Raw genomic sequence first — 26113 nt, 5'->3', positions numbered from 1 at the left:
TAGTGCAGAGTGAGACAGGGTCCCAGCAGGTTGAGCAAATCCCTGAGATGCAGAGCCTTTAGGGAGAGGGCCCAGCACCCAGATCTCAGCTGCTCCCCATCACTGCTGGAGAAGTAAAGAAACGAGGGAGGTCCCCGTAGGCCCGAGTGCAATCACCACACTTGGGGTGGGGGCAGCAGCGGGGCCATTCAAGTGCCTCAGGCCTTTGGAACCATACAGCCCCCGATCTACCTCACAGCACAAGCCTGGGAGGGGCATTCTCAGAGCCCCTGTGACGCACAAGTCTGGGGTTACCAATCACATTCTAGTCGTGGGAACCACAGCCCAAGGCTGTGCCCTGCGTGTTCTGCGGCTGGAGGGGCCGAAGGAAGCTGGCAATGGAAGGACCCTATGAAAAAGGAACATGGCCATTCTCGGTCTCTGGCTTTTTCTCTTCCAAAAGCCCATAACTGAGACTGGGTCATGTTCCTTGAGGGAAGCCTTCTTGAGGGAAGCGTACAGAATCCCAGCCAAAGACTTTTTCCAGGGCCAGTGGCTTGAAGCAGAGTTCAGTCCCCTGTGGCTTCAGCAATCCCAAATCCCCCATATTGATGAGTTCTGATGGGGCAGCTGGACTGTTGGATGGATGTGGTAAAACCTAAACATGAGGTTGTCTGTGGGCCCAGAATGAGGTTTTTATGTGCTGGGGATCCCTAGTCGTGCTGTGAGGCTGGGCTGGGCAGGGGCTTGCAGCACTCTGGGAATGAGACTGGACCAGGGCAGGAGGCTGTGTGCCTTGGCCATCAAGGAGCAGCTGGCTCAGGGAATTCCAAGGCATCTCCCAAGCAAGATGGGAGTCAACGGTCTGCACAGGAGGCAGCGTAGGCCTGAAGGAAGAGGGGAAGCTAGGGGTCAGTCAGGAAAGAACCCTGTTTCTTTCTTTTCTTTTCTTTCTTTCTTGTTTTTTTTGAGACAGAGTCTCACTCCATTGCCCAGCCTGGAGTGCAGTGGCACGATCTCAGCTCACTGCAACCTCCAACCTCCAACCTCCCAGGCTCAAGCACTCCTCCCAAGCAGTTGGGACCACAGGCATGTGCCACCACACCCAGATAATTTCTTTTTGACTTTTTTGTAGAGACAGGGTTTCATCATGTTGCCCAGGCTGGTCTCGAACTCCTGGGCTCCAGTGATCCATCTGCCTTGGCCTCCCAAAGTGCTGAGATTACAGGCATGAACCACCGTGCCGGGCCTCCCTGTTTCTTAAAGAACCAGGAAGATGAGGGAGTAGCGCTGCCAGAGGAGCAACAGCCAGGGCCAGCTGGCCAGATGGGGAAGGAGCATCAAGTGCAGCAAGGAGCTGAGGAAAGCCACAGCCAGAGCCAGGCTCACAGGATTACGGGAGGCTGTGCGCTATAACTTCCCACATCTATATTTAGTTTCAGACTCAGGATTCCACTGCGTGGCCATAAAAATAGTTGAGTGGTTTAGAAGAACTGATGAAGAGTACAGTACCACAGTGGGAGAAGCAGGCGAGGGCTTGAGCAGGGGGGCTCCCAGCAGGAGAATAAAGGAGGCTAAGCCGGAAGCCCCAGGGGGCAACTGTGAAGGAGGATCCCCCTCCCTTCACCAGGCTGAGGACAGCAGACTGAATCCCCAGCCTTCAGAAGGAAACAGCCAGGGAACCTCTCTAAACGAGCTGCCTTGAGCTCCAGGAGAAGGGAGAAATCATAAAATTGCTTCTGGTCACCTGCCCCATCCCCACCCATCTTGGTACCACCATCACTACTGCTGGTGGAGCCTGAAGACTGGATTTCTTTTTTTCCACTTTCTCTTAATTTTCTCACCTCCTCCAAAGAGCCTTTTCTATTTAAACTTAATAAATAGGAGGAAAAGAAACCCTTATTTTTTCAGAAATCTCTGATTCCTGGGGTGAGGAGGAGGAGGGGAAAGCCAAAACAACTTTGAAAAACAAGAACAAGTTGTAGGACTTCACTGGGTGGTTTCAAGACTGAAAATGAAGCTACCATAATTAAGACAGTGCAGTGGTGGCATAAGAATAGACATACAGATTGACTGAACAAAAAGAGAAGCCAGAAATAGATCCATACATATATCACAAATTGACCCTTGGTAAAAGTACCAAGGTCATTCAAAAAGCAATGATAAACTTTTTAACAGATAGTGCTGAAACAACTGGATATCCAGAGGCAAAAAAATAGACTTCAATCCATGCCTTATACCATACATAAAAATTAAAAAAATAGATCATAGACTTAAAATAACAGATAAAACCATAACTCATCTCAAATAAAATATAGAAGATAATATGTGGCTTTAGGATATGCAAAGATTTCTTAGATAGGACCAGAAAGCACAAACTGTGAAACAAAAAAATTGCTAAGTTAGACTTCATCAAAATGAAAAAAGTACATAAATTTTTCTCTTTGAAGAACTGCTACAACTCAATAATAAAAAGACAAACAACCTGATAGGAAAATGTACAAGAGATTTGAACAGACACTTTTCCAAAGGAAATATACTAAGGACAAACAAGCACATTACAAGATGTTCAACATCACTAGTCATTAGGGAATTGCCAATTAAAACCACAAGGAGATACTATTACACACCCACCCACTAGAATGAATAAAATTTGTGTCTGACAAAACCAAGTGTTGACAAGGGTGCAGAGCACCTGGAACTCTCATACACCTCTGAAAGGAATGCAAAATAGTGCCACACTTTGGAAAACAGTCTTGCAGTTTCTTCTAAAGTTAAACATACATTTATCATATGCCCTTCCAATTGCATTCCTAGGTATTTACCCAAGATAAACAAAAAGTTATACTGATACGAAACTATTCATGCATGTAAAAAACCACCCAGAAACACTGTAAGTGTCCACTAACTGGCAAATGGATAAATTGTGGTATGTCCATTCAATGTAATACTATTCAGAAATAAAAAGGAACAAGCTTACTGATACATCAACCAACATGGATGAATTTGATAAACGTTGTATTAAATAAAGGAAGGTGTCCACAAAAGACTCCATATTGTATGATTCCACTTATATAATATTCTAGAAAAGACACAACTATATTGACAGAAAGAGGTAAGTTTCAGCAATGCAGGAAGGAAGGGATGAACTGTAAAAGGGAACAAAGAGTCACTTGGGTGATGAAAATGTTTGTATCTTGATTGAGATAGTTGTTACACAAGTGTAAAGTTTCAAAACTCATCAAGTTATACATGTAAAATGGCTGAATTTTATTGTATCTAATTTTAGCTTAATCCAGCTGATTTTTAAAAAGAAAAAAGACCAAAATATTTTCCTCTTCCTTCTCATTTCTTGCTACTTTATCAAGAGGCTTTAGAATAATTTCCTTTCTAATTTCCCGCCACCCATTGCCCCCAGACCACCTAATGATTAACCACCTTCCAAGCAGCACAAAAAGACACTATATTTTTCTTTCCTTTCAACTGCTAGATTGTATTTTCAGAGACTAGATGGTTCATCACTGAGCCAAAGGAGTCCAGGGGGCCAGAAACTGGGACAATGAGAAAATTGGGGGTGGGGATGGCTGAATGGGGGAAATTTGGGGCCTGGGCCTAAGGGCTGAGAGTCCCTAGAAAGTGTGATAGAAACAGCTCTGGGCCGGAGATGCGGACCCAGCCCCGACTCTATGCTCACCTTTGGGAGGGTCAGGTCATGGTAAACAAGGCTCCTACACCTGCCTTATTTATTTTACTGAACTGTGGGGGATTCATATTCAAGTAAGACTTGAATATGAAACTACCTTGAGAAAAACATAATAAACCCTGCACCAATGCAAAACCTTATACTGAATATTACTGATATTATTAGTCTCTGCTACTGAGAAGCTCAGCAACCACAATTCTCTTGCAAACAGAGCCCCACCAGGACGCCGTCTTGACTTCCTTCTTTCTGGTCCCTATTTTCTTCTCCAGGCCTGGGGGCTGTGGAGGGACAGGTAGATTTCCTTTGCTCATTGGTGCAATCTCCCACTGCACAGTCTTCCACAGAGAGCTTTGGGAAGATCTTAATAAGGCAAGCAATTACAGCTGTTCCAGAAGCCGGGGCAAAAGGCTGTAGAAAACATTGGCCTGTTGGTATCCAGACCCAGTTGGCCAACCAGGTTCAGCGTTCTGCCCCAAGCCCGCCAGAGGATGTAGTTTCCACGGGGGCCTCCTGCTCTCCAGGACTTGCCTCTCTTTGATTCTCTGCTCACTTTCCTTTGGGGGAGCTTTGAAGTTCTTCTAGTCCATGCCTCTGCCATCAAGGAAAAGAAGGATAACAGATTCCTAGGAAAACAGTGACCTGCCCCTTTATTATTCAGTGAGGTTTTTCCTGAAAACACACTGTACGTCTTTCAGATGTTCATAAAAGAGTTTGAGTTTGGTCTCGCAGTAACCCAGTGTTTTTTCTCTTATACTCTGAAGAGGCCCAGTGCCCCACCGGCTGCCGCAGGGACCATATTAAGGTTAAGAGGAAAATGGAGAAGGCAGAGTATAGAACCTTACATTCAACTAACGAAGCTCTGATTTGGTTAGTTTTATGTCTTAGGAATATCCGTTAGGTTTAATTAAAAAAAAAAAAGTTTCCTTTTTTAAGAAACAGTTGAGAAAACATGCTTCTAACCCGAAGCCCTCCTGCTGCAACTATGGAAGCCAGCTCTGCTGTGTCCAGTCGTGCCGGCCTTCGAGAGGCGCCACCTGCCCCTCCCTGCAAGGGCCCGCCCCGTAGCCCTTTCAGTGAAGCCTGTGGGAATCCTTCCTGAGGAATCCTACCTAACTGCACTTATACAATAGAACTTCTTTAAAGGACTGTATAAGGATGAAATGAGTTAAAACACTTCGAAAGCCCTTACAACAGAACATGGCTTAATACATGGTAGCTGTGATGAATGTGTCCTACTTCTGATACCTTTGATCTCAAGGAAGATCTGTTTGCCTTCCCTCCAAGCCCCATCGATCTTTACCCCCTTTCCTCCCCCACTGGTCTTCAATGTCATTATTTTCATGGGCGCTTTTTCTTCAGCATATAAACATGCTCAAATCTCTCGTCCTAAAACCAGGATTATTCCCTACAACTCTGCTCCCCTGGTTACAACTCTCTTTCCTTCTGCAGTCAGTCTTCCAAAAAGTTGTCTGCTTGTGTGAGCTTCCTTTCACCTTGATCTCTTGCCAACTTGCTGTCATCTGGGTTCTTCTCCCAGAGGCCTAGCAGAATTTAATCTAGGGAGGTCCCTAGTGATCTCCTGGTTGCCAAATCTAAGAACTTCTCAGTATCTAACTGACTTTACTTTTCTGTAGTATACATTGGCCCAAATCTCCTATTTGAAACACTCCCCTCCCTTGACTTTCAGAGAAGTGTTCTGCCCTGGTTTTCCTAGTACTTTTTTTGCATGGGGATGAGAGGAAATCAGCCTTCATGCTGGGAGGAAGCCCAGATGACTCCATGGAGAGGCGTGCATGGAAAGGAACCAACAGCCAGCCCCAGCTTGACAGCCGCTCGATGACCATCCTGATAATGAACCTCCAGCCTCCAAGCCCCTCTAGCGGATATGATGCAGAACAGAAAAAAGCTGTCCCCAATAAGCTCTGCCAAAACTACAGATTTCTGAGGAAAACAGAGATCTGTTTTGTTATTTTGAGTTTTGAGGTAGCTCCCACAGCATGTTGTTGGTTATTTGCCTCTGGTCCTAGGAGTACACCTGCACATGGCTGAGAGGGAGCCACAGAATACTTTGGGGAAGGAATTTCATGGAGGCCCTTTCTCGAACCACAGGAGAGAGCACAATTTGATGGAGAGCCAGTAGGCCTTCCCAGATCTAAGGAGCTGGGAAGATCTGCATGGCATCCTTGCCCTTCCAAGAGATGGCTGTGGAATTGCAGGCAGATTATCTGATCTTCTTCAGCCTCGGTCTCCTGAACTGTACAAGTGAGGTCATACAAGAAATGACCTCCTCAGGTTGTCGTGAAGGTCAAACAAGATACCTGTGTTGTGCTTAGTACAATACCTAGCACAGAGCAGGCACACACACACAAAAATGCTTGTACTAGGTCGTGCACTGATACGGGGTAGGCAGGAGCTGTCTGGCGTTCAAAGTCCGTCTGCTATTTTCCTGTTAATATCTTTTCCTGCCTGAGCCTCAGTTTCCTCACTCATAAAGTAGGGTACTGACAGCATCTGTCTCAAAGGCTTATTGTGATGAGTGAATGAGCTAACAGATCTAAAATGCTTAGATTTGAGCCTGGTCCAATTAGTGTGCCCTCACTGTCCCAGACCCGATTACTGCACACTCCAAAGCCTGACAGTATTATGGGGACAGCAAAACCTGTATCCATACCACCATGTTACAATTAGGAAACAGGCTAAAGGTGATGGCCATCTCAGCCAGTGATCCCAGGCTTCTCTGAAATCTAGACATCCAGAATCTGCCCAGCCTTCAGAGTCCAGTGCCAAAGACATTTCTCCCACAAAGCCTTCCCTTGTTTTGTGCTCACCCCCAACCCTGCTGGCCTCTGCCCCGCCTAGGCCGGAAGTGCCCACCTCTGAGCTCTTTCAGCAGCTCCCCTGAGACGCTAGTGGAATGCAACATCTATTTTTTCCACACTGTATCACTGATGTTTATATACATGTCATATCTCCCTATACTAGAATGAGTATTCCAGAGCCATGCCTGTGACCAATTCATCTCTACATCCAGTACAGAACATAGCCTGGCACATGGCTTAGAGCAGAAATGGCTTGTTGACTGAATGTGTGAATAAATCCCGATTCCTAAGGGTGCTGGAGAGAAATGGGGGATTAAGCGTGCACATATATGAAACATGCACATGCCTGGAAGCAAAGGCACAATACATGCTAGAGACACAGATCTACTCATCAGTATCAACACACGCTCAAGGCAGTACATCTCTAGAACTAATCCTCATTTTACAGATGAGGAGGCTCAGAGAGTCTAAGATATTTGCTCAATATCACAGCCTCGGCATCTACCTGGCAGTCTTGGGGGAGCTTAACTCAGAACAGGAAACCCAGGCTGTAGCTTGAGCATGCCAGGAGGCCCTAGCTTCCTTTTCGGCCATGCTCACCCCGCCACTCAGCCCAGCCCCAGAACAGTGAGAGCTTCCTGTCAGTCCTCGAGCTCCATGCCACTGTCTCTCTTCCTGCCCAGCAGGGTGGCACTGTCAGAAATGCCAGAGCCATTTAGTTGCCCAGCTTGAGGCCTAGTTCTTTGAACTCCAGCAGACATTGCAGGGAGCCAAGAGGGCTCCCAGTGCCAGGCGTGGCAGCACAGCATGAATTGCAGAGCTGGGCCTGTGGCTGCATCCTGCCAGCTTCCCTCACAAGAGATCTCTGCATTACCTGGCAGATGGGTGCCTGGCAGCTAGGCAAAGCCAGCTTGAGAGGACGGATCAAGGCCATTGGGCCTCTGCCGGGCTCTGAGGCTGCTCTGCACCAAGTCCTGCCTCACAGCGCCAGGGCAGCATGCCTCCACAGCGCTCCTAACCCACCCTTAGTCAGCTGTGGGCATGCAGTGTTTCTCCAGGAATGGTGAAGGCAAATCCTGACCAATAGCAACACTGCATTTATGCATGTTTCTGATTTGAAAAACATTTCTGAACATCCTAAGAGTAATCCCATGGAAAAATATTATACTAATGATAATTGATGTCATTATTATTATTAATGCCTTTTGAGGCTAAGGGAGGTTTGACGACCTCCCGAGGACCCACAGCTCTGACTTTTCTTGCTGCGCACTGCTTTCAGCATCCATTCTCACTGCACCCCTTGAGCCCAGGCATCTGCAGAGGAGGTGGCCTCTGGGCTGTGAGTGGAAGAGCCTTGATCTCGCCCTTCATAGCACCGTCAGACTCTTGAAGTTTGACAGAAACATCAAAACCTACCCAGCCAATCCCCAATTCCAGAGCTTCAACTGACCTTCTAGCATAGACTGCTCAGGTACCCCAATCACATACCCACAAAAACAGCTGTTTGCTTCTGGTGAATCTGCTAAACCCAAATGCTCAACATACTCATACACACCTGCTTGGGTGCACAAAGATGTGTACACACAAACATGCACCCGTACCTCTTGGTGGACACACATATACATGCATGCTTCACTTCATGCACTCATTCAGAGCTCTTATAACAATGCACATAGGTCCTAAGTAAACTCCCCAAACCTATGCACACACCATCCTGCACATGTGTGCACACTCCTGGATTTGTAAATGCATACATACCTACATATTCTCACATACAACCCTGCCTGTGCACATATGTGTGTGCATACACGCACACATGCAGAGCTGAGAACAAGGATGTTTTGTCCACTATATGAACCCTCCTGACCATATGGGCCACGCAGGGATGTGATGTCCCATGGGGACCTGTAAACCATTCATCTTGTGGCTACACGTCGGTGGTACTCTGCCAGTCATCAAGCCCAGTCCTGCCAGGCTGGGCACTGAGATGAGTGGGCCACGGGCCAAATTCAGAGCTGCAGCAACATGAACAACTGTCATATGGGCATGATGCCACCAGCCTTTCTGTTCCTGGACAATGGTCTCTGTCCCAGATTAGGCTTTGCCTGGAGGAAGCACTTCCCACACCACAGGGGACTCCTCTTAGAGTGAGTACAGCTATGCCAGGGTGTAAGAAGCTCACACATGAATCCTGAAGATGTCACTTTAGCTGAGTGACCTTGGGTGGATCACCTTAACCTCTTTGAGCCTCAGTTACTGCCTCTGTGAAGTAGGGATTGTAGTATCTTCCCGTCAGTATCATGTGGATAACAAATGCACAGCAATGTCGAGCACACAGCAGAAATCAAGCACATGGATGTTGAAAGGAAGGTTGGATAAATGAGTGGACACCAAATGAGTGTGCTCCACGCTCCAGGGCTCCCTGCTGAACTGCTCTCTCTTCTCTGCCTTTGAATCCCTAGGCTCTGTTTTCTATTGTGGATCACATCATTCCACTGCTCAACCCCCCTCCCCCCGCCTTCCCGTCAACCTCCCTCCCCACGAACTCCCTCAGAAGGCCCACTGTGACGCCATCTCCTCTCCCTGTCTCTTTCCTCCCTCTCTTGCTCCCCTCTGGCCCCCCTTCCCTTTTTCTGTTCTTTGAACACATGCATTTCCTTCAGCCCCAGGGCCTTTACACGGAATGCTTTCCCCTGAGGTCTTCACATACTCTGTTTTATTTCATCTCTCTGCTCAGATGCCACCCCCTAAGTGAGGACTTCTCTTCAGAGCTGTCCTCCCCCTAGCCACCCCCATACTTTTCTTCTAGTCCTTGGGAATTTCTGTTACACGTGTGTGAATTTTCTTGTTAAATTTCTGCCTTCTCCTCTTGAATGGGAGCTCCATGACGGCAGGGGCTTTGTTTGACTTGTTCACTGCGAATCCCCGTACCTACAGCAGAGCCTGACGTGCCGTAGGTGCTCAACAAACTTGTAAAATGAACGTATACATATGATTCTTGCCCTTGAGGAACCTAAACAGAATTTCCCATCCCTAAATGACAATGCCACGCTCAGCTGCCCTCCTCTCCTTTCTCCTGTACAGCCCAGCTCATCACATTTTAATTTTTTCCCTAGCCTCAGCCAGCCTGATTACTCACAGCACCAGTGTGAATGCTGGTGTATGCGATGATCAGTGAGTGTGTCCGGGCTGAAATATCCTAATGGCTTTCCAGCAGGGAGCTGCGTCAGAACCTCCTGAGGGCCTCACTGCAAGCATTTGTGGCTGTCTTCTTTCCCCTGACCCCTGCTGAACAACAGTCTCCAGTGCTGAGGCTGGGCCATGTGGATTCGGAAAAAACTTCTCCTGGAGATTTGGATGCGTGTTACTGTAGTTGTCTGCGGGGTGGCCATGGAGAGTAGAGGCTAGGAGCACTGCCTGCCAGGGTCACACTGGCTGAGTGTGAATCTGCACAAGCAACCTCATGTTGCTTGGAATATAGAATGGAGCCTAGCTCAGGAAGGTGTCATTAGGACACACTGAGAGAAAGTTGGTAAAGTGCTTAACACCGTGCCTCCCTCATAGTAAGTGCGTGGTCAATGTTAGCTTTCATTAAATGATGACTTTCCTCCAGGAGTGATGTAGTCATTCTCAGTTTCCCTACAGGAGTTAGGACAGGACCTTCGCTGTGGTGGACGGTCAGCATGTGTAGTTAGCTGACATGCTGCTGAAACAAGCATGCTATGACTTCTCCCATCTTAAAGAACAATCCTTTGTCTTGAACCCACTTCGTCCCTTCAGCTGTCACCCCATTTCCTTGCTTCTCTTTATAGCAAAACTCACCAGAGCTTTCTACAATTCCTCCCATTCTGGCATGTTTTACACATTTTATTAGGGCAATTTCAAACATATATTTTGCCAGTCTTCTACTTCCCAACTTTTTTGCTACAGTATTATAAAGCAAGACCCAGAAATATCATTTCACCCACAATGTATCCCTCTAATAGGCAAGAATTTTAAAAAGATATGAGTATCATAGTCATACCTAACTAAATTAACAATTTTCTAACATCACCTAATACTTCATCTATGTTCAAATTCACCTGACTGTCTTAAAAATGTCTAGTTCCAATTACTTTGTCTAAATCAAGCCTGATCAAGGGTCCACATGTTCTATTTGGTTGATTTGTCTCTAAAGTCTCTTCTCCCTTCTCTCTCAAACCCACTAATCAAGCCTCCAAATCCACTCCCAAGACTACGCCTTTCAAGGTCACCAATTACCTGAATGTTGCTAAAGCTAATGGACAGTTCTCAGTCTGCATCCTCCACGTTTCCGCAGCCATTGAAACGCTCTTTGCCAGAACACGAGGTGTTTCTCCTGGTTGTTCTCCCTCTGGGTGCTCCTTCTCAGCTCCCATGCCCACCTTTTAGTGTTGTGTGCACTGCAGATCTGCCCTGGGCCTCTTTCATCTTCTGTTTTCACTCCTTGGTGGCGTGGCCCAGTCTCAAGGCTTTAAAAGCATCCCAAGTTATACCTCCAGCCCATTCCAAATGCCTACTGCACATCTCCTCTCAAACGTCTAAGAGCTATCTCAAACGCCATCCAGCAAATGCTCAAACTCTCCTCATCCGCCATGGACTTCTCCATCCCATCCTTCTAATAACTTTGGCCCCAAACCTTGAACTCATCCTCAACTCCACTGTCTCACACCCCACACTGATCCCTCAGGAAGTACTGTTGTCTTGGCTGCAGATCATACTTTCATTGCTACTACTCTGGTCCAAGCTACTAGCATCTCTTACCTGGGCTGTGTAACAGCCTACTACCTGAACTCCCTGCTTCTGCTTTCTTCTCTCTTCAGTCTATTCTCAAACCAGCATCCAAAGTTCCTTTTAAGCACCCTCTGCTCAAAGTCATCCACTGGTTCCTAGTTTTTCTGAAGGTAAAAGCCAAACACTTCCTAACAGACTCCAATGCCCTCAACAAGAAACAGGGGCGTTTTTGGCAGGAAAATTCTTCACTGTGTGGTCTGTCCCATGCGCTGCAGGGTGTTTGTCATGCCCTTACCCACTGCATGCCACAGAACAACAACCTTCCTCACCCAAGCCCCACCAGCCATTGTGACAACTAAAATGTACCCACACATTTCCAAATGCTTCCTGGTGGACCTGGAAATCGCAGTTGAGAATCTCTTACAAGATCTGCTATGCCCCTGCAGCCTCCTACCCTCCCATGCCCCACCAATCTCTCTGACTTGTCCTCGCACGCCTCTCCCTGTGCTCTCTGGGCCCTCGTCTTACTTGGACAACCTGGCAGGGTCCCACCCTTGGCCTCTATGCTAGCTGTTCGTTCTGCCAGGAACGCTTGTCCCCAGACAGCCACAGAACTCCCTCCCTCCCCTTCTGCAGGACTTTGCTCAGGTGCTGTCTCCCCAGGGCACCCAGTTTGAAAGTGCAGATTCCTTTACTCTGGGTCTCTTCTCTGCTTTTTCTCCAGAGCACTTATCCCATCAGATGCACTATAAGTTTTCATTAGTGATCTTGTTTGTCTGTAAGCTTCATAAAGGAATTTGGGAGTTTTTTTGTTCATGGCTATACCCCAGGGCCTAGAATAGTAACTGGCACACAGCAGATAATAAATATTTGTTAAGTGAAAGGAAGAATACAGATGCCAGGAAAATATATACTTACAGAAAGAAGAAAACAAGCTTTTCTAAGCCACAAAAATAAAGAATTAATTTCGTTCTTAGCAAGGACTTTTGTGTGCTTAGCCTGGGGTGAAAAGTAAGGAATGAGGCTATAAGAACATCTATTTATTTATCAGATCGGTTCAGGAAGGCTTCCTGAAATTGATGGGGTTGTAGGACTCACCTTCAGCTGGTTTTGAGCCAGATAACACCCTGATGGCTCCCCCAAACTTGATGACTGCTGACGATAAAGGGAGCCCCGGTGAACAAAAGTGAGCCAAGCTGGAGTTTTCAGACTGAGAAGCACTCACTGAATTGTATTTCTGCTGCAACTGACCCATGTCTGTAGGAGGCTGCAGCAGCACGTCAGCCAGAGGGGCAAGTTCAAATGTAGCTGCTCAATAATACCTGCTTCCTCCCCTCTCTCGTCCTCAGAAAGCCCACCTTAAATAATTACTTGCCTTCCAAAACTCTCAGCAGACAGCAGAAAGGACCTAGCTTCACAGCCATACAGTGGAATATTTTGCAGCTATTAAAGAAGAATGTGGCAGCTCTTTTTATATTTAATAAGGAAAGATCAGTAAGATACATTATTAGGGAACAAAACTCAAGGTGCAGAACAGCGTATAGTATACTAGTATCTCTGTAAAAAGAAATAAACATTTTGCTTGAATGTACGTATAATATAGCTGGAAAGACATGAGAAGTAATAGTGATTGCTGGAAGGTGTGGGGGTGGGAAGGAATTCGAGTGGTTAGGAAACAAGGATGGGGGAGATGCTTTTCACTGTAAACTCTTCTTTTAAATCTTGTACTAGGTCAACGTATTGTCTATTTGAAAAGAGTAAATCAAGCTACTCTGGAGGCTGAATTGGGAAGACTGCTTGGGGCCAGGAGTTCGAGACCAGCCTGGGCAACACAGGGAGGCCTCCGTCTCTACAAAAACAAAAAAAATTAGCCAGGTGTCACGATGCATGCCTGTAGTCCTAGCTATGTGGGAGGCTGAGGTGGGAGGATCACTTGAGCCCAGGAGTTCGGCAGAGAGCAATGATTGTGCCACTGTACTCCAGCCTGGGTGACAGAGTCACCATCTCTTAAAGAAAGGAAAAGGTGAATTACGTTAAAAGCAAATTACATTAGCAATTTTGTGTGTATGTTAAAAGCCACCTGCACAAGTACAGGTGGCCAGAAGCCAGAGTCCTTCAAGTGAAAGGGCCCTGAGGCTTTAGCTGACCTCGTGTGTGATAGGTCCCATCTGTGGCTGGGGCTGAGAAGTGGGTCCCTAGCCACCGTCCAAAGCCAGGCAGGGCGTGAGGGAGGGTCTCCCTGTGCCCAAAGCTGGTCCTGCGCTGCAGGGCTCACTCCCAGCTCCTGTGTTCTGGGAGAGCAGTGACCCAGATGAGGCCTCTCACCTTCAAAAAGCACTTTCTGCCACTGGAAGGGTCCCCAAAATGACAGCAGCTACCACGCGTTGAGCCCTCACTGCGTGCCAGGCACTTGGCTTGCCTGACGCTTTACTGGCATCACCCCTGAATTTTCCCAGCAATCCCAGGAGGGTGGTACTATTCGCATTCCTTATTTTACGAACGGGAAACGCGAGGCTCTCACTGCTTGAGATCACACAGCTAGTAAACGACCGAGTGAGATTCGAACCCAGGGCCCCACTCAGAACTATTATGCTGCACCGTAGGCTGAGGAGACCTACAGCCCTGGGAATTCTAAGACTGCGATGCGATAAAATACAAATACAAACATGGGAAGGCTAAGATAAGGCTGGGAGTTTTAAATTTATTTTTTTGCTGAGGTGTCTTGGGTACAAAGAAGACCAGGAAAGGTGGATGCTGAGTAGAATTTGGACCTCGGTGTCACCGTCCTCATCCCCGACCCCTCCTAGCCTCAATGTCGCCTTCTTCTCCGCGGGAATCTACTCACACCATCACACTAGCCCGGGCTGCGGCCCATGGAGGCCGAGGAGGGGCGCACATCCAGCACATCCAGCACCCAGCACCCAGCACCCAGCCCGAAGGCCGGGGGAGCCCCGGGGCCCCGCTGTTCCCCGGGCTGGAAGCGGCAGGAGCAGCAGCGGCGGCGGCGGCGGGCGGTGCCTCAGCGCGGAATCCCCTTCCGCGCCCCCTCGGGCTGGGAACGCGGGAGGAGTCGGCGCCCTGCGCCGGGAGACCCCAGACACCGTGGGCGGGCGGCTGTGCGCAGCCGGGCTGCGTGGGCGCGGGCAGCGGCGGTGGGGAGCGCTCCGCGCGGGGGGCGGGGGTTGGGGGGTGAGGGGCGCGGGGGCGCTGCGGGGCTGGGGGGCGGGGGCGCCCGGGCCGCGCTTCACTTAGTGGGTGACTCAGCAGCCGCCTTCCTCAACCGGGCGGGGCGGGCGCGCGGGGAGGCTGTGGGCACAAGGCTTCCCCGCGCCGGGGTGCAGGTCCTCGCCGCCGCCCCCGCGAGGAAGTGCGAGGCTGGACGCTGGGAGGGGGCGCGTGGGCCGGGAGATTCCTTCTCGCCTGCCGGCTGCTAGCCAGCCCGCCCACGCAGCCGAGATCCCGACTCCACGTTCCCTCCCCACGGAGGAGCCCGGGGAGCGCGCACAGAGGAAAGGCTTTCCCCAGGCTGGCCCGGCGAGGGTCGGGGGCGGAGGGGCTGAGGAGACACCCCAGGGAGGCCAGCTGCACCCGAGCCCTCCCCTGCTGCTGCTCCCGGGTTTGACGCATTCATGGTCGGAGGGGGCCGACTGGAGGTTTCTAGGGTCTTAGATGTGGAAGTCCTTGCAGAATTTACCTCGTTCTGCCCCAGGGTCCCCGGGGGTCTGCCACCTTTTGTTCTTGAAAGGGAGCGATCCCCCTCTCCTGAGCCAGCTGGAGCGTCCTTTCTGTGGCTCTTGCCCTGTAGAAGTCTTTTTTCATATCTAAGCTCGGTCCTTCCTGCTGCGGTGACCCCCTCTGCTTTGCCAGACTTGGCGACCTGGTAGAGTGGGCAAGAAGGGGGACCGAGAATGGCCCCATTGAGCAGGAGGGGAAATCAAGGCCCAGAGAAGGGGAGGGGTTTGCTTCAAGCTTATAGCTGGGGGTGTGTGAGACAGGTGCTGACCTCAGTACTCAGGGGTTCTGGCCTCTAGGTCAGAGTCTGCAGCTGCTTGAAAAGATAATATTCCTCCCTGGTGCTGCCCAGCGCAGTGCCTCTACCTCTCTGGAAATCCCTTTGGCCTTCTCTGATGGGTTCTTATCATGCATTAAGTAGCATCAAGAATGTCAGAGAAGCCAGATGATGCCCATTCGGAAGCATCCAGGGTAAAGACCAGGCTATGCACAGGAAACACGGAGACTAGACCCAAGCAGGAAATTCCCACCCGCTTTGCAGAGTTTTTGTTGCTGCTGTTTTTAAATAATCATTGGTTGATTTGATGCATTGAATGAAAATTGTGGTAGATAGGAATCATTCATCAAGGAAGAACTTGTGGAGCTCCCTTGTCTCTCTGCCTGGGATGGGGAGTGCATTCCTGATTGGAGGCAAGTGGTTGGCTGGTTTGACCTGGTGCATCCAAAGCCCTGAGAGGTCATTGGCACCAGGCCCTGGCCACAGCTAGGCCGAGATATCCTGCAGGGAAAATCACACTGCAGCTTTCTGTGTGTCTTGCTGCCCTGTACCTGAGCTGTGAGACACTATACCTCCATAGAGTTCCAGTGGCACAGCCCCTGTACCTGTCCCCTTCCACACAGCCTTCTTCCCAGGAGCTCACTCCTCTGGGGCCTGGTCTCCTGCATGCTCCAGACAGAGTGGGTATGGAGGCGTGGTAGACTTGTCCCATTTTACAGAGGGGAAGACCCAGGAGGATCTGGCTAGCCAACGGAGATGAAACACTTCATGCAGAGAAAGGAAAAGGAACCGGGAGTGCTGATGGTGTGACCAGGCCAGGGGTCACTGGGAGATACTGAGATAAAGCTATGCTGATCTTTGCTGTGAAGCCTCTGCATCTTTAGTGTAGTGTGAGTTGTCCTCCAACTCCCCCAGCCCAAGTCAGTAACACACAGTTGCCCACGCAGAGTCGTGCCCACTCAGGTCCACAAACGCCTGCACACCACCTGCTCACCCTCCCGTCACGGTATTGACACTTCCCTGAACACAGCTGATCCTGCCTGGTTGAGAAATAGGAGTAGGGGGCCTGGAATCTGGGTGCTGCTGGTTCATGACCCCGGAATCCAGCTGTTTCCTCTCTTTTCCCCCAGAGATATGGCCACAATGCAAGCCTCCTTTCCCTCCTGCCTTCGTAGGCCCATTGCCCGTTTCTCACTCCACCGGCTGACGAGGCCGCGCGTGTGTGTGTGTGTGTGTGTGTGTGTGTGTGTGCGCGCGCGCGCGCATGTGTGATGAAACTCTCACTGCAGAGATTTGTTCTTAATGCAGCTTCCCGGGCTGACAGACTGGTCAGAGGCTGGGGGCAGAGGGAGTAGAGGGCTCTCCCTACTCATAGCTAGGATTGGGGTCGGTTCTGTTTACTGCCGGGGGCAGTCTTCCGCTCACCCCTCATCCCTCTCACACCCCGACCAGCCTGAAGAGCTGAGCCTCTGAGTCCAGCTTTCCACATGGGCTCAGCTGCAGGACAGTGAGCTGTGCTGTTGGACCCAGGGGTCCTCCCTTCTGCCCAACTCTTCCTCAGCCCTGATACCACAACCCACCTCCACTCAACAATCCATGAGCCTGCCTGGGCCCTACAGACGGAGAGTTTATGTATTCAACCAGGATTTATCATGTACCTTCTAGGTGTTGAGTTTGACTCTCATCTCCCATCCCCTTCAGGCTCGTGCGACACCAACCTCTGCTGCCTGCCAGCTCTTCCTGCCCACATCTTCCTGCCCCATAGCAAACCCCAACAGAGTCATGTGACATTTCACCATCCAAAAAATTATTTTAAGATCCTAGAAAGGAGCAAACGAGCTTATCACACATCATGATGCTCTTTAACTTCTTGCTTTATGACTTCCACACATGAAGTTCATTGGGAAAGTATCCTTTCTACAGCCCAAAGACTTACTATTCCATGAGAAGTCAGTGGAAATGCCCTGTGTCCCTCCCCTTTCCTTATCAGAGCCAAACAAGGCAATTCCAATTCTCTGCAAAATTTAGTTGAGCTAAAAATACATTCAGACTCTGAACTGCCTCCCTCATGGGCCCTTCAGCTCCTTAGCAGCCTCCTTCCCTGGCCTTTAGTTAACCACTGCTACCACAGTATCCTTCCCTCTTACCAAACCCTTCTCTGGGAAATTGCTCAAATAAACTCTTTCACACTAAAGTATAAAAGACGGATAAGGCCAAATGTGTTGATTTTTCCCCCTTCCTAGAAGAAATTGCATTTAGACAAGGAGGATAATCTTGAAGTACCTAAAGCCGTCTCTGATTGTGGAATTATTAACATAGTTGAGATATTCTGGAAGGCACAGGGACCTCCCTGGGGTTATGGGACTAGCTGTAAGTTTGGTCTTGCACACCCGTGAAGCAGCCCTGACTGGCTCTTTTGGTCCATCATCACAAAATGTTGAGAGCAGTGGATGAAGAGTTAAGAGAATCTGAGCTCTGAACCTAGTTCTGACACTAGCTAGTTTGGAAGCAACAGTTACTTCCTTTTCAGGCATTAGTTTTCTCATTTGCCAAATGAGAAGTTTGAACAGGTTACCTTAAAGAATCCTTCCAGCTCTGATATTTGGTTAACTCCCCAATGGGGCTAGGAGACCCTGGCCCAGCTCCTAAAAGCCTCTAGCCCCTGAAGCTGTGGCTTAGAGGGAATGGTCTGATGCCAGCACAGAGCATGGGGCCCTTCTTTGGGCAGGGACTTGGACAGGCTGCCCACATGACCATAGCAGCCCAGCTTCCAGGGAGGAAAGGGGCCGCTCAGCACACACACCAGTCTTGAAGAGTTACATAACCCTCCCAGATCCCTTATTCCAACCAAAGAGCAACAGCAAAACAGTCTGCCCTCCACCCCCACCCCAGCACACACACACATCAGCGGTCTTTGCCTATGGTGGTCTCGCAGTCAGAAACACCCTGGGAGAGAATTTTAGAAGGCCACTATCTTTTCTTTTTCATTTGTTTTCATTTTCCTGGAAGACATCTCAAGTAAGAAAAGTCTTTAAGAGAAGAAAACCCACAACCACGCATCGGGCCTCTTAGTCCCTCCCTGCTGTTCTTTTCAGCTTTCTGACCTCAGAGTCCTGAAAAGTACAGGTCTACCTTCCATCCCTAGGAAGGAGGAACTTGGAGAAATTGATTCAGCCTCCATTCTGAAGAAGTGGGAAGCACTTCCTGGGTTCAGATGCCATTTCCCTTCTCACTCTCCACTTTTGTCCTTGACAAGCCAGTGTACCTTCTCCTAGATGAGACTGTAATTTTCCTAATTAGGAAATGGGATGATTGTTCTCACCAGGGGGCATCGGGTGATAACTCAGATTTCTTTGGTATCCTTAAGAGAAGTGCAAATAATCTTAAAATGCAACAGAAGAGGTTTTAGTTGGGCTCAAAGAAGGCTTTGCCAACTAGAAAGTTGTGAGACAGCATTACAGATCACAGAGGAATGGTGGATTTGTGCTCCTGGTTGCTTGTCAAGGTACGCTCAACATTCCTGTGTCTGGAATGGCTTGGGAGCACATGGGCTAGAGGTAGAGGGTAAATGAGAATAGAACACATGTAGAAAGGTGGCCTGGCAGTGTAGAACAAACCCTGAGCCTGCAGTCTAGTCTGTCACTGTCATCTGACAACGGGTGAACCTCTTATCTTTCTTGGGCCCTGGTTTCTTTTTCTTTTTCTTTTTTTTGGGGGGCATGGAGTCTCGCTCTGTCTCCCAGACTGGAGTGCAATGGCGCAATCTCAGCTCACTGCAACCTCAGCCTCCTAGATTCAAGTGATTCTCCTGCCTCAGCCTCCTGAGTAGCTGGGACTACTATGGGCCACCATCCCTGGCTAATTTTGTATTTTTAGTAGAGACAGGTTTCACCATGTTGGCCAAGCTGGTCTCAAACTCCTGACCTCAACTGATCTGCCCATCTTGGTTTCTTTATCTGTAGAAATACTGCAATGTGTTGAGCTCTCACTATGTACCCCAAACAGTACTAAATAAATGATATGTAATTTTTAAAACTTTACAACAAGTCTTTAAGGTAGATATTTTCCCCATTTTACAAGTGGAAAAACAGAGGCTATAAGACAGTAAACAGTGAAGGCGAGGTCTCACAACTGTGGAGGTACCAAGATTTCTCCCCAGGTATGCTTGCCAAAAGCCCATATTCTCAATCACCTAGATCTTGAATACTGTGTGATCCAGTGGTTACCTGAAATTCCTTTCAGCATGAAAGATTTAGCTTTGCCCTTGCCTTCCTCTTGATTCCCTTTCTTTTTTTTTTAGACGGAGTCTCGCTCTGTCACCCAGGCTGGAAGGCAGTGGCGCGATCTTGGCTCACTGCAAGCTCTGCCTCCCGGGTTCACGCCATTCTCCTGCCTCAGCCTCCCGAGTAGCTGGGACTACAGGCGCCCGCCACCACGCCCGGCTAATGTTTTTGTATTTTTTTAGTAGAGACGGGGTTTCACCATGTTAGCCAGGATGGTCTCGATCTCCTGACCTCGTGATCCGCCTGCCTCAGTCTCCCAAAGTGCTGGGATTACAGGTGTGAGCCACCGTGCCCAGCCCTGATTCCCTTTCTTTTTGTTAATGCCCTCATTGACTGAAATAAAGATGACCACTCCTTTCTTCCATGGATAAGCAACCCTTTGGAGTCTTTGTGGGAACCTGCACTTTGTGCTTTTCCAGAAGCAGAGGAGCAAGTTGCTGCAGTGGCCCAAGCCTTGGAAACCCTGCCAGATGTCCTCACATTTGAGAATCTGCTAGGTGCAGTGACAGTGTCCCCAGGGCCTCTTACTAAGAACTCCTTACTAAGCTGCCATTGCCCTGTGCCCAGGGCCACTGAGATATGTGTAGGCTCCAGTGAAAATAAATGTTCAGGCTTCCCAACAAGGCAGCTTGTCTAAAAATGTTTACATGGGGTGTAAATTCAGGAGTTGAGTCTCTTTTCAGATTGCGAGCCCCGACGTTTGTCCCAGCCCTTCCCTCTTTTTTAATGTTACCCTCCCTTCCATTCCCTCTCCACCCAGCCCTGACCCCAGCTGCCTTTTCTCATAAGTGACCTTTGAAACTCAGGCTGCACAGACATTTGCTGAATCAGCAGGACCAACTGTTGTTTCTTTTGCTTGGTTTTGGGCCAGTGGGAAAATGTGCCAGGATGCCTTTGTGAGGCCCCATGGCATTCACTGTGTGGGTCTGGGGAGAGATTGGGAGTGAGGAAAGAGGGAGCTGGTGTGGAAGACGGAGAGATAAAGTGTTTGAGGGAGAGGTAGAAGGAGAGAAGAGAAGGAAGGAAAAAGGGAGGAAAGTAGTGAGGCAGAGGAGGGATGCGAAAGGAAGAAACAGTGTAACAGAGAGAAGACAGGAACTGTGGAGCCCTTCAGACTTCATAGTCACATTGAGGTTGGGATTTGCAGTAGGAGGTGAATTTGAATTGGGACGCAAGAATTTATCCTCCAGCAATCATCTGCCTGTGGCCTTGGAGACATTGACGAGCCCTGTCATCCATGGACACTAAACGCATGACTGGTGGTTGGGCAAATGTGCTCAGAAGCCACTGAAGCCAGCAGCTTCAGATGAGTTCATGTGCTTCCACGGCAAGAGGATTTGTCAGGTCAAGTTGAGGTTCTGGCGCCAGCCAGGAAAGGGATAATAATAAATTCTGTAGATGCTGTGAGCCTTGATTGAAAAAATAAAGAGGAGGAAGCTATGTTTGCTGCTTTCATTAAGAGGCAAAAGCAGTGGGGGTCAGAGCTTAGCAAGAATCAAGAAGCATGCAGAGAAATAATTTTAACCCTTCAAATGTTTTTCTTCCATAATATCTCTGCACTCACTCACCCACACATTGCTGCTTTCTTGGACTGACCTCCAGGACCACCACCTTTGTGTCTCCTTCAGCTGAAGGAGGGAGAGAGGCCAGATTATATATTAATGCAGATAAGATGGCAATTAGATGATTCATTATTTTCCAGTCCCAGTTCTCTAGGGCTTCTGCCTCTCCTGGAACTGGGTAGGAAGAGGAGTTCTGGGGATAAAAGTCAACTGTGTGAGAATATAGTGCATCTACCGGAGTGCCTGGCCTCTGGAAACGCTCACCCACTCTTCAGCCACCTCACTGGGGCCGTGTTCTCACTGAAATGAGGCCAGAGGAGGAATGAGGGAGGATTCACAGGAAACCCATGATTGGAAGGCCCACTGTGCCATGTCTTCCTCCCGCTTCAGCACTCCCAGTAGAGAACGAGTTCTGCAGGGAGCTCCCCAGGAGAAATACCAGGGAGGGGGCTGCTGGCTCTGCTTTCCCCTCCTCACCTCTCCCTATCCATGGAGATCTCTGTCTGCCTGCTGGCTCTATCTTGTCCTGCATCATAGACAACTATGGGCAGAGGAGAACAAACATACAAAATGGGCCACGGGCAGAGAGCAGGGTAGGACCAAACATGTCATTAGCAATGGTGATTCCATCCTGAGCTTTGTGGGGAAATTTGGGTTGAAGTTGGGCCACTGTGGGGAAAGAAATGAGTGGTCCAGAAGATATTCAACCAGCCAAGATTACCATGTTTTCACATCCAAGGAAAGAGAGCTGCAGGGAGGAGGGGAAGCAGGCACATCTATGGTCTCTATGTTTCTGGGTGTGCAGGCTTGGGGAGCAGGAGAAAAAGCTGGAGAATCTGGAGAAAGTAAGGCACTACTGTTAAGTGCCTGGGGCAACTTTCTAAGTGAAGGATTCCAATAACTTCCACTCTGCTCCACCATGCTAATTATTGCTTATTTTTGTTCTGCTCCTTTGGGAAGCAAAAGCAGGACAGGTGAGAAGGAAAGATGAGGATGTCACAATTCCTCTCCAGAATTGACATGTGGGGCTGGACAGGAGCCCAGATGATTCCTAAATCCCAGGATTCCTAGCAGGACCAACTGAGTGAAAGGGTTTGGGTTCCGTAGGCCACTCTGAAGGCCATGGCAATGTCTTTGTCTAAGAAAAATAATCTTTCCTCAACTCTTCTTGGCCGCACAGTGCCCTGAAGAGATGCAAACAAAGTGGAGATGCAGTGGGAGAGAAAGGAGACACCAAAAGTCATGAGGAGAGAAATCATAATGACCAGGTAGCTGTGGCTGCCCTCAGGGAAGGGGACTGGAAAAATTCATCCCCTCATGCGGGGGAAAAGACCACTTAGTATCTTGGAACAATGTCACCTTTTGCTGAGCCTTGGGCATTGAGGGAAAACTGACTTTCTGCTTTTTATGCCAGATAAGGAAAAAATAAAAATAAAAATGTGAAACTGAGGGAAGTACAAAGGGGTTTTGAGGGACCTGGGGTAGAAAACTGTATCGTCTTGGGACTTGAATCAAATGTTTTAAGTCTGCCAAGCCAGATCATGTTAGACCTTCACCTCTTAGATCCCGTAGTTTTGATCAACATACCCTGTGAGCTACCCTGCCCTAACCCAACTTCTCTAACTCTGCCACAGATGGTAAAAGAAAATGAGTTTTGAAGGAATACAGCAAATATTCACAAGTATCTCCCAGACTTAATGCACCTGGATAAAGATGAGATTCTCAGCTCTACTTCCCCCTCCCCATTCCCTTTAGCATCACCATTGTCAAGGTCAGGTGCTGACCACCGACAATTTCCCTGGAACTGTTCTTTATTTAGTTCTTCATCACTTGTCTAATCAGAGAAAAGAAGCGGACATGGCCACAGCCTTTCCAGTACAGAGGAGAGAACATCCCAGACACTTTCATATCTTCTTCCCATATTCCTAGTTCATGGACCTCCTGAGTGAAGAAAGAGCTTGAAGTTCTAGGAACTGAGAGGTTAACGTTTCTCTCAGCACCCAAGACAAGATTTCAGTGATCACCAGATAACCAGGGAAAATAAGGTTTGCAGTTGCTGGCCTTAACAGGCAGATTTAAACAGGCATCACATCTGAATACCAACTCCATCTGCCAACTGTCCCCCATGTCATTGTTCCCTTTCAACAACGGCCAAACACCCTGTATGAAAAACCCTCCTTGAGTTGGAGGAAAAAGCTGTAACCAGACTGAGTCCTCAAGCCATGCCTGAGTCCTCCATTGGTTTGATGGGATGTTCCCTTGCACCTCTTCGGCTCTGCGGGAATTCAGAAGAAGGGTGCCCACTCAGGTCAGAGAAGAGAAAGCTTCCCCAAATGAGCCACTCCTAGCTGTGACTCCCACTTCACCAGCTAAAGAGCCACATTTTCTTTTTCTCTGCCTCCAACTCCCTTGGTTTCCCACATCACTCCTGCTTTTCAGGTTTGTCCCCAGCCTCCTGGATTCCCCTCTACCCCAGTCCTACTCTTCCTGGGCCCCAGCCCTTTTAAAGCTCTTTACATGCCTCTTTCTAAGCCTTCAGCTTTTCTCACATCTCAGTCTCCATTCAAATACTTTTACTACCCAAACTTCCTTCCAAATTTTTTCTCACTTAAAAAGATTCCTTCAATGGTTCTCTTTTCTACAGTTTAGTCTTCACTCGAACTTCATCCCAGCCTAACCCTCTTTGAATGCTGTCAGTTCCCAATGTCACCAATCACTTAACACCCACTTCCTTCCTGCTTTGCCCCCACTAATGGTCTGGTTACTCCTTTTTGCTCCAACATTCCCCAAAACCTTCTCAAGCACGGATATCGTTCCCTCATTTACCCAAAATTTCCTTCGCACACTTCTGGCGCCTTCAGGCCACACCACTCCGGTCCTTTAGACTCCTACGCACCCAACGTCCCCGTCTCTCCCTCGCACCCACTTGCTTCCCTTGCTCCCACCACAGCAGTGCCCATCTCCTCTCCCCGCTCACTCAGGTCTCCTGCTCAGGACGCCCTTGCCGAGGGCGGAGGGGGATTTGTGCTGAAGGAGGGCTCCGGCAGCAGCGCAGCAACTCGGGGGACGCTCCTTCTCCTTGTCAGTCACGGCCCCCTGTGTCCCCAGATGCTTGTGGGGCGACTGGGGAGTGTGAGCCCTGCTGCCAGGGCCGCGCTGGGGCTGCTCCAGGAGCTGTCCGTGGTGCTGAAGCGGCGGCTGATCGGGCGCGGGCTGTGGCGCGGCTGCTGAGCGCTGTCCCTGGTCCTGGAGAGATTCCTGGGCCCTGGCGGCGGCGGCAGGAGCTGTGGCCGGAGCGGCCGGCAGCGGGGCCGATGACGGGGGGACGAGCCCGGGAGGAGGCTGGGCTTGCAGCAGCTGCTGGTGCTCCCACAGGCTGCGGTTCTCAGCGCTCAGCTCGTCCAGCCGCCGCTCCAGCTCGTCGATACGCTCTCGCTGGGTGTGGATGAGGCTCTGCTGGTTCTGCACGATGGCCGTGAGCTCCTTGAGGTAGAGCACGGCGCGCACCGGATTCTCCAGCAGGCTCTCCATGCCGCCCGCCGCCGCCTGCGCCCTGCCTGCGCCTGGGCTGGCGGCGGGGAGCGCGAGGGCGCGGGAGCCCAGCAGCCCAGTGGTCGGCTCGCCTCCCTCTCCCACCGGCCCAGCCTCCCTCCCTCGGCCGGCGCCGCGTCACCGCCACCCCGACCTTCACACACGCATCGCGGGGCGGGGCGGCTGCGCAAGGCCCCACCCCCACCCCCTACCTCCAGGCCTCCCCAACTCCTCTTGGCGTCATAGGAGGCTCTGCTGCCTGCAGGGCAGAGAGGAGAGGGAGGAGGCCAGCGAGAGGGAGCTTGTGTCGGGGCGTGGGAGGCAAGCAAGATAACGCAGGCGACCCGAGAAGGACGGTGAATCTGACTGGCCAGACTGGGAAGTAGGCGAAGGGGAAGCAGCGATACTGGGAAGGTGCGGTGGGACCTGTAGGAGAAGAGAAACAGAAAAGAAAGGAAGAGAAGGGGAGAGGCTAGCGAGAGGAAGCAGAAAAAGGGAAGGTGGGGCCAAGAAAAAGAGAAATGTGCTGGAGGAGAGGAAGGCGTGGGGCCCTGAAGGGACGCGAATTCTTTTTTACTGGGTCCAGGCCTTCCAGAGGCTGGGGTTCATCTAGAGACCTGCTGAGGAGGGGCCACACTCGCCCCTTTTGCTCGCAGCAATCTGTTCTGCCGGGGGATTCCCTGGAACACAAGAATCCTGGGGCTCTAAGGGACCCTAAAGAGCGTCTGGTCCTGCTCCTTCCTTCATCCGTGATGAAATTTGGTGTGGGAAGGCTGTTCATGCTGGGTTTCCTCTGGGAGTGAGACCTCAAGACAATTGTGGCAGTTCCCGATAGAAACACTAAATAAACCAGGTCCTCTGTGGCAAGGGCTAACGCTTCCAGAAGCTTCTGAATAGATCATTCTATTTGACAAACAGTTATAAAATGCGCACTATTACCAAACACTGGGCTAGATGGTGGTAAGAGAAGCGTGACTAGAATGGAATCTTAGGCTTTTTGAAGTTTATAAATAAGGGGGTGAAATTGGTCATGATTAACTTTGATGTATGATAGTGGTGGTGAGTAATCAGGCAGAGGTTTTCCCAGAGTGCTCTAGGAGCCAGCAGCTTGGAGATCCAGGAAGGCTTCTTGGAGGACGTGACACTTGATGTGGGAAGGGTTTTCCAGAAAGGGAAGGCAGCACGAGCAAAAGCTCAGAGACATTAATCAGCATCGATTGAATCATTCATTCATGTCTACAACAATCAACACCCACTAGGTGCAAAGTAATGTACCAGAATCTATGCAAGCCACATCTAGCACAGATAATAAGTTATCATTTCCATAATCAAGTTGATTCCAATCTCATAGAGTAGATATGTCATGCACATGAATGAGTAAAACACAACTCAAGATTTCTGTAAGAGCTCTTCAAGCCAAGTGCCATAGAGTTCAGGGGAGGCAGAGGATTCATTTGACTGTGTTGATCTGATGA

At 49.5% G+C, this 26113-nt stretch overlaps 1 protein-coding gene across 5 annotated transcripts in view; it reads right to left on the bottom strand.

Annotated features, from left to right (window-relative positions):
• Positions 1 to 24792, bottom strand: part of IQSEC3 (IQ motif and Sec7 domain ArfGEF 3) — a 114042-nt gene extending 89250 nt beyond the window's left edge. For all 5 annotated transcript variants that reach the window (XM_058442818.1, XM_032159219.2, XM_058442819.1 and 2 more), the window contains exon 1: positions 24085 to 24792. In XM_058442818.1, the coding sequence (XP_058298801.1) occupies positions 24085 to 24638 (554 nt within the window). In that variant the 5' untranslated portion in view covers positions 24639 to 24792. The remainder of the gene's footprint in view (positions 1 to 24084) is intronic.
• Between the last annotated feature and the right edge of the window lie 1321 nt (positions 24793 to 26113).

The sequence above is a fragment of the Hylobates moloch genome, unplaced genomic scaffold (genome assembly GCF_009828535.3).
Source record: "Hylobates moloch isolate HMO894 unplaced genomic scaffold, HMol_V3 SCAFFOLD_8, whole genome shotgun sequence".
NCBI classification, from domain to species: Eukaryota; Metazoa; Chordata; class Mammalia; order Primates; family Hylobatidae; genus Hylobates; species Hylobates moloch.
Note: the sequence above shows the minus strand (reverse complement) of the source record. Positions and strands in the feature narration are given on the sequence as shown.